Genomic DNA, 12,286 nt, shown 5'->3' with positions numbered 1-12,286 from the left:
ACTAGTTAAACCTCTCAGTGTCCATTTGGAGTCAACAGTTTTATGCTCTAGCCTTCTAGAGTTATTTGTTGTCCACCATAACCTTAGGTAAAGTTGTTTTCTGACTACAATGAGAAAAGCAATGATTAAAAGAATTTGAAGAGTAGAATTCCTGTTTGTAAAAGCATTTCTAAACTCCCCTGAAAGTTGGACTTAAAGAAAACAAAGGTTTTGCAAGTCATACAGACAACCATTTGTCATCTCTTTTCATTTATCACCCAGATATTCCTAATGAATCACATTCCAGACTAACCACTGACTCCTTTTGTTCCCCTGTGAAGGAGAGTGGCAAACAAATGTTTTCCCAGTGAATCAGCACAGAATTCTTGATTTTATTACCTTTGCCCTAAACTTTCCAGACAAAACTAATTGGAAATTTTGCCTTTGGGATCACACTTGACTTCTGTGTATGGATGATGGATTAGGCTATGAATTGACATTACAGATGTTATACAAACAACTCCAGTCTTTAGGAATGTTTTATCAGTTCTGAGGGAGCTGCCTGGAGTGGAAGAATGTCTGTCTGTCTGCTCATCTTCCTTAAAAAAACTCATACATACACATACTACACTCTTCTTTGGCGGGGACAGCCCCCCAGCTGCGCAGCATGTGGGAACTTAGTTCTTCAACCAGGGATCAAATCCAGACCTCCTACATTGGAATCTCTGAGTCTTAACTACTGGCCCTCCAGGGAAGTCCCCGTACTACGCTATTATTGTGATATCATATTTGTCATCTTGGTTGATAAAAAAGCTTGGCTAAATTAGGCTTACAATTAACTAATACGATCATTTTAGGTTTTCACTTTTTCAAAAATGTCTCTGGAAAAAAGGGCTCCCAAAGGAACCAAACAGAGTTAAAAATCCAGCAAACACTTTTCTTTAAATGGAGCAACAATACATAGACTAGTTTTTGTCATTTACTAATTTGTGTCTGTGGCACCAGGATTGCTCTCTCAGGACTTATATAGGTACTGCTTTATCAGGGCACTGCTTTGAACTCCTCACTACCAGCTTAGGATATTTTTTGTGTGTTATAATTTCAGGAATGCTCATTTTACCTCTAGGATAATTTTTTTTTAATTCTAAATTTCTATTAATTTGATAGAGCTAATAGTATATTTACTATTCCTGAAAGAATGTAAATTATAGAAGTGTAACTTGTAAAATTTATCTTAAAAGAATGTTTTAAGTTAAAATACTTTTCCTGCAAATACCTGTATCTGCTCTTGTTAGAAATACTGTCTCCTCCCCAACCCCCCACCCACCCCCAAGCTAACTGTGGTCTTACTCTCACCCAGACATCCTCTAGCCTGGCCAAGCACTACATCTTTTTATCCTGGACAGAGCAAAATTATTCCACTATCAAAACTTTGGAAAATATAGTGTAATCAGCTCATGAGACTAAGATATATGAGGCTTTGAACTGAAGCAAAACCAGATGTTCAATATGTCACAAAGAACTGAACCGTCTTGTTGAGCTGACTTCACTTAGAATGACTATGTTGAAGTAACCACCCACCCCAAAAAAGGACCCTAAGAACCTGTTACTCTGATGAGAGTGTAACTTTTCCTCCCAATCATAAAAGTTGACCTTCGGATCATTAAAGGGAACCTCCATTGGCAGTAATTAGGAACTCTCAGAGGCAGTTAGTGAATGTTACTAGTGACCTGGTTGCTAGCTAGGAAATTTATAGAGCTTCCTGTGCTGGGGAATAACAGCCTGTGCTGTATATAGCTGTTTAACTTCCTTTGATTACCACTACATAGATTTAAGGACACTGTCCTTAAATAGAAAAATTAACTTTTGAGGACTATCATTTGCTACTTTTCTTTAAGGAGTGCTGCTTGTATTACCTTGTCTCATGGTACATTCTTTTAAATGTGCTGAGACTCACTTTGTACCACAGTGTGTGATCTCTCTTGGTGACTCTTTCATGTATACTTGAAAAGAATATGTATTTGGCTATTTTGGGGTATAGTGTTCCATGTTGTTCAAGTTTTCTGTGTTCGTTCTGGTTTTCAGTTTGTTTATTCTATCAACTAAAAAGAAGGGTGTTGAAAATTCAACTCTAATTGTAGCTATGTCTTTATTTCTCATTTTAGTTCTGTTAGTTTTTGCTTTATATATTTTGACATGCTGTTACTAGGTGCATACACATTTAGGATTTTCTGTCTTCCTGAGAATTAGGCTTTTTATCATTATGAAATGTCCTTATTCATCTCTAGTAAAATAATGTACCCTCTCCTGAGATCTGCTTAGTCTCTTATAAATGTAGAATACTCCCATCTTTTGTATGATTATTTTTACACAGTTTATCTTTTTGCATTGCTTTACTTTTGGATCTGGATATTTTAAATGGGCTTTTTGTAGAGAGCATATACTGAGGTCTTGCTTTTTAATTCAGACTGACACTCTCTGCGTTTTCATTTGTATATTTGGCACATTTGCAATTAATCTAGTTGTCAGTATGGTTAAGTCTACCTTTAAACTGCTGGTCCCCACCTGTTTTTTATTCTTTTCTTACCTTCTTTTGAAATAAGTATTATTTTTAGGATATATAATATAACCACATTATAATATTATACTCCCTTTTCTCCCTCCCATACTTTTTACTGTTGTTGTCTTATATTTGCTGTGTTGTATATGCTGCAGTCCATAGGGTTGCAAAGAGTTGGAGATGACTGAGCAACTGAACTGTCTTATATTTTACTTCTGCATGTGTCTTACGTGTGTGCTTGTGTGCGTGGTCATGTCTGACTCTGTGTGACCCTGTGGACCGTAGCCCACCAGGCTCCTCTCTCCATGGGGTTTTCCAGGCAAGAATACTGGAGTGAGTTGCCATTTCCTCCTCCAGGGGATCTTCCCCACCCAGGGATAGAACTCATGTCTCCTCATCTCTTGCCTTGGCAGGCAGATTCTTTATGGCTCAGCCACCAGGAAAGTCCGATACACATCATGGTTTTTGCTTTAAACAACTAGTTATTTTTTTTAAGAGATTTTAAAATGAGGAAAAATGGTGTTCTCTCTTTCCAATGCTTTTCACTCCTTTGTGTACATTAAAGTTTACATCTGCTATTACTTTTCTTCTGAGAACTTCCTTTAACATTTATTGTAGTGCAGATCTCCTGGAACAAATTCTTTTGGCTTTTGTCTATCTGAAAATGTTATTAATTCACCTTTATTTTTGAAATATATTTTCCCTTAGTTCTAGATTCACAGATTTCTTTTTCCCTTTCAGCACTTTAGAGAAGTAATTCTATTGGTTTTTGGTTTGTTTCTGATGAGAAGCCCTATCTGTATTTCCCTGTAGATGACTCAGTCATACCTTGGAAATATAGTGGGTTTGGTTCCAGAGCACAAGCAAATATGGTGATAAAGCAAGACACAAATTTTTTGGTTTCTCAGTGCATCTAAAAGTTATGTTTACTATATATTTTACTCTATTACATGTCTAAAAAATATATACATACCTTAATTAAATAATAATGCTGTGGGAAAAATAGAGCCAATAAATTTGCTTAACACAAGATTGCCACAAACCTTTAATTTGTAAAGATTACAGTATCTGCAAAGTGCAGTGAAGCATGATATGCCTCTATAATGTGTTATTTTTATCCCCTCTGCTTTTAAGATTTTCTTGATATTGCTGAATTATAGAATTTGATTATGATGTGATTATGATGATTTTCAGCAATTTGATTGTGTTTTATTTTATGTTGATCCTGACTGAGGTTTGTTGAATTTTTTAAATCTGTGAGTTGATGAGTTGATATTTTTCAGCATATCTTGAAAATATTTGGCCACCCCTTTGCCAACATGCACACATGCGCTCACACACACACTTTCCCCTCTCTTTCTGGAATTCCAGTTACATATATATTAGACTGTTTGGTATTATTCCACAGGTTACTGAGGTTCACTTCTCCATAGCCTTTACTCTCTGTGTCCTTCGGTTCACATATTTTCTATTGCCTTGTCTTCAAGTTCTCTAATATTTGTCCTGTGGTATCTAATCTGTTGACTATCCAGTGAATTTTTCTATTCAGATATTACATTTTCAGCTCTAGAAGTTCCATTTTATTATTTTTATACTTGTATTTCTTCCTGCATTGTGTTTATGTTTTCCTTTAAATCAGGGATCAGCAAACTATTTCTGTAAATGTCCAAATAATAAAAGTTTTAGACTTCATAGACCACAGCGTCTCGGTCAGGGCTGCTCCATGTTACCCCTGAAGCAGAGAATTAGCCAGAGATGATATGTATAGCCATGGATACATGGTTACCTTCTTTGAAACTCTGTAAAACTAGTGGTAGGCTGAATTTGGCCCCTGGGCTAAAACTTGCCTGTTATTGCTTTAAATCTTTGAACATATTGGGTTGGCCAGAAAGTTCATTCAAATTTTTCCATAACATAACAGAGAAACCGAGACAAACTTTTTGTCCCACCTAATCTTTTTAAGGCCTTGTCTGCTAATTCCATTATATCTAACATTCTGGGTCTGTTTCTGTTTCTTCAGGTTATGGGTCATATTTTCCAAACTGTTTCACATATCTAGCTATTAAGTTGTTGATTGTTTGGATTTTGTCATCATCCTTTACAGAGTATCAGTTTTTTTGTTTTGCAGGGCACTAAGTTACTAGTGGGCTGACTTGGTCCATTTAAGTCTTTTTAAAACCTCTATTATGATATATTTAGCTTTTACTAGGCTTTTTGCAAGATCATCCCTGAATGCTAAGTCTTTCCACTCTAGCTCACTGAAGTTCAGGTGTTTCCCAGCCCTGGGTGAAGGCTAAGAATTGTCCAGCTTCTTTTCTCACTAATTGTACTTTGCCTGGTCTTATAGAATCTCATCGTAGTATGCAATGCAGCTTGGTGTGCTGGAGTCTCAGGGGGACCCCCATACACAAATGGAGAGTCCTTTCTCTGCATTAGGTATTCTGCCCCACAGATTTCAACCACTCAGCGCCCCCAAACTCAAATTTTCTTCTCTATGCGGCAGTACTACCCTGCTTTTCTTAGGGTCTTCCTCTTTGGACAACAGATTTTATTATTTTTATTCTTTATTTTACTTCTTGGCTGCACTGGGTGTCCGTTGCTTTGTGCGGGCTTTCTCTAGCTTTGGGGAGCAGGGGCTACTCTCTAGTTGCGTTGCGCAGCTTCTCATTGCACTGGCTTCTCTTGCCGCGCAGCAGAGGCTCTGGGCTTGCAGGCTTCAGTGATTGCAGCACTCGGTCTCAGTAGTTGGCATACAGGCCTAGCTGCTCTGTGGCATGTGGGATACTCCTGGACCAGGGGACCTGTATCCCCTGCATTGGCAGGCCAGTTCCTATCCACTGCACCTCCAGGGAAGTCCCATGGAATATGAATTTTTAAAAAAGTGTTTTTTATTTGGCTGCCTCAAGTCTTAGTTGTGGCATACAGGATCATTTTGTTGTGTTGGGGGGGCTCCAGAGCGTACAGGCTCAGTCGTTGCAGCGCCCAGGTTTAGTTGCTCTGCATCATGTGGCATCTTAGTTCCTCGATCAGGAATTGAACTCAGGACCCTGGCATTGGAAGCCCAGAGTCCTAACCACTGGACCACCAGGGAAGTCCCCTGGAACTGTGGATTTTGCTGCAGACACACAGTGTGTCTACATCTGGAAAGCCAGAGTCATCACAGGGCTTCTGCATTTGTATCCCTTTTCTCAGCAGTCCAGAACGTACCACCGTACGGCCTGTGGTACAGTGTCTGAAAAGAATTGTTCCATGTATTTTGTAGGGTTTCCAGTTGTTTCGTGTAGGAGTGAACATCTGTTCCAGTCACTTCATGGTATAAGGCAGAAAACCCTCAGCCACAGGCTAGAATCTCTAGCCCATGCATATCAATACTTGCCCACTCACATGAGAGCTGGAACCGCCTGCTCGGTACATAGTATTACCTTTATGTTTTGCGGTGAATCTTTCCAACTAGCCTTTGCTGCTTATACTATAGCTTTTTGTCTTTATCCCTCATTTCTTCATCTAGTATGGCTTAAATGTGATTCTTTTATGTTTAATAACATTGTAGTAAATTGTAGGTTTTAAAAAATTGACTTAAAAGGTAATTTAATATGTGCAACTGTTAAAATTCTCTTAGTCAAAATGATCATCTTTTGATTTTGTGTTTGGATTCTTCATGTAATATTTATTTCAGTCAAGTCCATTATATTTAGGAACTATTAACTTGTAATGTTAAAAAGAACTGTTGAGGCTTGCTGTCATTTAACATAGCTTAAACTAAAATGTTGAGGTACAGGCTCAATAGGCTCTTGAGAATAAGCTACGGACCAGAAGCTGAGTTACTCATGTTCATTTTGTCTGGGAACCACCACATCTGCCACTGAGGCTGAGTAATCATGACTTATTAGTGTGGTTATGGAAAGTATATATCAATTTAATTGTGTGAACCGTCCTTTCTTTAGGGAAAATAGTCTCACCAGATTGCTGAAAATTTTCCCTTTTTAGAATCACTTAAAATTAAAACTGTGAATAAGTCTTTTATCTTGTTGAATGACCTGTTTAATCAGTTGGGGTGCATATTTTATTTATATTTCTGGAATAGAAATGTAGTTTTTTCCTTCCTCTGTATCCCAGAAATCTCATTATTTTAGTGTCTAAGTTCAAGTTTTGTTCTCCTAGAGTTCGTTTCTAGAGGACAGTTGTGTAGGGATATCATGAACAAACTCTTGAATTTCTTTTGTTTTGCCTTAAGTAGTATCACATTTCTCTTTCGTGTTTTCACATGTAAAAGTGGAAGTTAACAGGTTTTTTTTTTAATTGCGTCTGATGCTTATCTGTAAGTGTACAACAAGAAATTTTTCACTAATTATTCAGTTCCTCTGAATTCTACAAACTTTAGTTTGTGTGTGTGTGTGTGTGTGTAGGATCACAAAATAATTCTTTTTTCTCCAACTGTGAAATATCTTTTATGCACATAATAATATTCAGAGAAACAGCTGTAGATTTCGTGATTAATCACAGCTTCTCAAAAAAAAATACCATTCCTTTTTAAAAGAGTCTATAATTATTTTTATACTTATTATTACTGTTTATAGTTTTCTGTGAATTAAAACTCAAGAAAAAGAGGAACAGACTAAAAATTCACATAGGTTTCTTTTTGGCTCAGAGGAAAACTTTATAGTTAATTGATTCAGTGCCAAGTGTAGGCCTTCTTTTTATAGATTTTTATTTGAACGCGAAGTGCCCCTGCATTTAGGGGGAAATGGAGGTTAGATTTATGAATATCTTTCTTTTTCGTATTACATGCAACAAAAAAATTTGCTTAATATCACCTTTTATTTTGATAGCAACAGGAGTTCTTTAATGTTTTATTCTCATTGCTACATCTTATTCAGTTTGTCTTTGAACCACAAATTCTTTTACCATATGGTTTAAAAACACTTTCTTAAATCCAAAGATCACTTACTGTATGTGTGTCTATATATACATCCGTATGTGTGTGTATAATTTTTTCTACAAATACAGTATTTTTCTTTATAACAGTGAATGGTAATACTTTCTGAGGGCTTACTATATGCCCAGCACTAATTCAAGTATATTTATATAAATTGACTAATTGAAACCTCACAGTATCCCCAGAATGTAGGTCCTGAAGGTGTTTTATCATTACCATTTTATAGATGAGGAAAGCAAGACTTAGTAAGAGGCAGAGGCCAGAACCTGAGTCAGAACATCTGGCTGTAGAAGTTATGCTTATGGCAATAGTATGTTTTTTGTTTTTTTTTTTCATTTATTTTTATTAGTTGGAGGCTAATTACTTCACAACGTTGCAGTTGGTTTTGTCATACATTGACATGAAGGCAATAGTATGTTTTAAAGTGAATACTGGCATCATGTATGTTAGAGCAACATGTTAAGAGTGTCCAGCTTCTAGAGCTTACACTTATGAGAACCTTGGAAATTAGCAATAGATTTTATTGACAGCTTGATTGTATTTAGGGTTTTTTAATTTTGAAACTAGATAAAGCCATCAAATGAATCGGTAATTCTTTTGCCTTGCTAAAGAGTAGGTTAAGTGATTTTTCTGAGGTTGCTTATTTTCTGACCCTTAATAGACTATAAGAACCTACTTGAAACCCTAAAGGAACTTGTTTAAAACATACACGTTCCCATGTCCACTTATTGAATCAATTTATGCTTAGGGGACCCAGGAATTTATATTTTTAACAAAGCCCCTTGTTGATTATTATGCAGATACCTCATATTGGCACACATGTTCATTTGAGAACCATTGTATTTAAACCTTTATCACACATCTAAACATTAATTCATTTTAATCTAATATTATTAATTTATAATGTTTCAAAATAAAGGTACAAAGCAGCACAAAATCTTCCATAGAAAAAATTACTTTGAAAGAAAAATTCATTGGTACTGGTTGCACACTTTTATTTTTCTTTTAAATCTCAGTGAGAAAGATAAGTAAGGTAGTTACTTCATCAACTATTGTTTTTTGAAATATAGTTAGTTTATAACACTGTGTTAGTCTCAAGTGTACAGCAGAGTGATTCAGTTACATACGTGTATGTATGTACTTTTTCAGAGTCTCTTCCATTGTAGGTGATTGAAAGATACTGAATATAGTTTCCTGGGCTATACAGCATGTCCTTGTTTACATGTTTTATATATAGTAGTGTATATATGTTAATCTCAAACTCTTAATTTCCGCACCTCCCCCCCCCCCACTATTCCCTTTGGTAAACATAAGTTTATTTTTCTGTGTCTGCATCAACTTTTTTACGTAAGGAAAAAAGTAGTATTCTCAAAGTATGCCTAAAAGAGTAGGGGCACAGGAGGTTTTTTACATGTCTTATAAATGACATGTATGGATAAATAAAATAAGAATCAAGTGAGAAATCATGGTTTCCAGAGACTCGTGTTAGGGAAAGGAGGTTGACTACAAAAGGACACAAGGGAACTCTTTGCCTTGATGGAAATGCTGTGTATCTGTACCCTGATTAGTGATGGTTATATGACTAAATATAATTGTCAAAACTTAGCCTGAACTACAGATCTAAAAAAATTACTCTTACTATATGTAAATTATACCCCCATAAATTTGAAATTGGTTTTTTAAAAAGTAAACCTTGAAGAGATTCTGGGAGTGATTATTTTTTCAAATTATCAGTTGCATCTTGAAATACTTGGGTCAATTCTTGTTCTTTAAAAGCTGACATTTTTCTATTAATGTGTAGTGATTAAGGTAACATTAAAAATAACATCATGATAATTTCTTTTTCTTTAACATTTCTCATCAAAGTTTTCTCATATTTTTTTTTGTAGGGTCCACATATAGCTTCAGTTACATTAGCTGCTTATGAGTGCAATTCAGTTAATTTCCCTGAACCACCTTATCCTGATCAGATTATTTGCCCAGATGAAGAGGGCACTGAAGGAGCCATTTCTTTATGGAGCATCATCTCAAAAGTTAGGATTGAGGCCTGCATGTGGGTAAGATGTCCGTTTTCATGCTTACCTAAAATTAACCTCACTGTCTTGATTCTTTGTACCTTGTTGAAATTGAATCCAAACATATACCAATTCAGTAAATAATTAATTCGTAAAGTCACCAACTACCTAACTTCCGTGGAAAAGAAATCTCTAGAGCTTCTCTTCGGAGAAGACAATGGTAACCCACTCCAGTACTCTTGCCTGGAAAATCCCATGGACGAAGGGGCCTGGTAGGCTGCAGTCCATGGGGTTGCGAAGAGTCAGACACGACTGAGTGACTTCACTTTCACTTTTCACTTTCACACATTGGAGAAGGAAATGGCAACCCACTCCAGTGTTCTTGCCTGGAGAATCCCAGGGACAGGGGAGCCTGGTGGGCTGCCGTCTGTGGGGTCGCACAGAGTCGGACACGACTGAAGTGACTTAGCAGCAGCAGCAGAGCCTCTCTTTGTAAATAACATGCAGAAGGAAGGCAGGAAACTATAGGTACCACCAAGTATTGATGCCAAGGAGACAATAGCAGGGAAAAGGAATATAAATGATGCAAATGTATTACTTTATAAAGTTTTACTGATGTTTATAAAATTTGATAAACAACGTAGCAAATGGTTACATATCAGTCCAAATTTGGTAAGTATTATATGTCTCTCTCTTAGATTTAAATACTCTGTGTTTAGTTTTAGAAGATTCATTTCATTTTCTGAATTGTTGTAATACTAAAGGTCAGACATTTCTTCATAAACTAAGCTTTACTGTATTTGAGATGAGATCAAACTATATGATGATTTTACTTTCGGTAGTATCAATTATTCTTTTTATGGCTTGGTTAATATATTTTGGGAAATTTTGAACTACATGATCAATGGTAAATGTATTTTAATCTATATCCACACAAAGCATTTTTTATATGCCTAAATTCATTCAGGTGTCTGTCATTGAGGAATAGTTCAGTTGCTAAAGACTTCTTATTGCCACTTGAATTATTTTTTAATTTATTATTTGGAATTATTAAGTTTTATGTTCCCTGTAACTTTTTTCCCTTAACAGTTTCTTACAAAATAGAAAATGTGAAACACATCTCTTAAATGTCTTAATTAAAGTGAAGATGAATACAGTGCCCACAGGAGAGGCAGTTTTGAAACACATTCAAATGTTAGAGATTACGCTGTGCTTTAAAAGAATTAAAAGGGAAATGCCATATATTGAATTTGTTGAATATGAAAAACAGGAAAAATTGTCATATTTCCTGTTACTGTCTTAAAAATACTGGAAACAAATTCATTGTACTAGTTGCATATGTTTTATAAATTTCATCACATTAGTCCTTTGATGAAAAGCTGTTAATAAAATAACTAGTTACTTGGAACATGCTAGAGAGGGTATATGTATATAAACTTCAGTTTTCTGTTTTTCTTTTGTTCTTTCAAAATGATTTATGTGGCTCAATTAGCACTAATGCCAACAAAGAAATTTTTATCCCAGCTGGCACTGCCTCTTCCAAATTCCTATGGTGCATACTATCTGAAGCGCTCATTTGGCCTGGCTCCATGAATGCCTCAAATTACTTAAATTGGCTGGTGTAGTGGCTTACTTCCCCAAATAAATTTTTAGCTTCTCAGAAAAATTCAGACTGTACCTTAAATTAAATGTATTAACCCTCACAGCAGTCAGCATTAGGCTTTGCTTATAGTTTTACAAGAATGTCAAAAAACGCTGATTAATTGTGTTTGTTTGTTCTTCATATTCCCTTCTTTGAAGCTGTCTTTTGTGACAAAAAATGTAGCACATATCAAGTTATGTTTAAATTGGTTTCTATTGTTTTCACCATTTATAAGGACAGTCCTTTTAACAAAAAGTGCTAGGAAAACTGAATATGGTTATTGTTGTTTAGTCCCTTACTTCGTGTCCAACTCTTTGTAACCTCTGCACTGAATACAGAGGTTATATATATGGACAGCTGCTCCTCTGTCCATGGGATTTCCCAGCAAGAATACTGGGATGGGTTGCCATTTCCTTCTCCAGGGGATCTTCCTGACCCAGGGATCAAACCCATGTCTCCTACATTGGCAGGCGGATTCTTTACCACTGAGGCACCAGGGAAGCCCAGGGAAAACTGAATATCCACATGCAAAGAGAGAGATTGGATCGTTACCTTATACCATATGTAAAAATTAACTCAAAAGTCATCAAAGACCTAAACTTAGTTCAAACTCTAAGACACTTAGAAGGAAATATCGAGACAAATCTGCATAATGATTGGGCAGTGGTTTCTTAAATAAGACACTGAAAGTAGAGGCCACAAGAGAAAGAAAATAGATAAATTAAACTTTGCTAAAATTAAAACCTCTTGTACAGTATCAAGAGAGTGAAAAGAGAACCCACAAAAAGGAGGAAAATGTTTATAAGTCATATATCAGATAAGGATTTAATATTCAGGATGTATAAAGAACTATGCAACTCAGCAATAAGAAGACTAACAACCCAATTAAAAAATGGGCAAAGGACTTGAATAAACACTTCTCCAAGGAAAAGATACAAATATCTAAGAAGTTCACAAATTCTCAACATCATTAGTTGTTGGGGAAATGCAAATCCAACAATAAGGGATTACCTCTTCGCATGTATTAGGATGGCTATTATTCTTTTAAAAAGAATAATGAGTATTGGTGAAGATGTGGAGAAATTGGAACACTCCTAGGTTGCTGGTGGGAATGTGAAGTGATTCAGCTGCTATGAAAAAGAGTTTGGTGGTTT

At 35.9% G+C, this 12,286-nt stretch overlaps 1 protein-coding gene across 5 annotated transcripts in view; it reads left to right on the top strand.

Moving 5' to 3' along the window:
• The window catches only part of VMP1 (vacuole membrane protein 1), a 118,587-nt gene that overhangs the window by 36,138 nt on the left and 70,163 nt on the right, over window positions 1-12,286 (top strand). For all 5 annotated transcript variants that reach the window (XM_043482582.1, XM_043482558.1, XM_043482566.1 and 2 more), the window contains one exon: window positions 9,365-9,532. In XM_043482582.1, coding sequence (XP_043338517.1) covers window positions 9,365-9,532 — 168 coding nt within the window. The remainder of the gene's footprint in view (window positions 1-9,364; window positions 9,533-12,286) is intronic.

This window comes from Cervus canadensis, chromosome 1 (assembly GCF_019320065.1).
Source record: "Cervus canadensis isolate Bull #8, Minnesota chromosome 1, ASM1932006v1, whole genome shotgun sequence".
Classification (NCBI taxonomy): domain Eukaryota; kingdom Metazoa; phylum Chordata; class Mammalia; order Artiodactyla; family Cervidae; genus Cervus; species Cervus canadensis.
The sequence above is the reverse complement of the archived record's forward strand: the minus strand, read 5'-3'. Positions and strand labels throughout refer to the sequence as shown.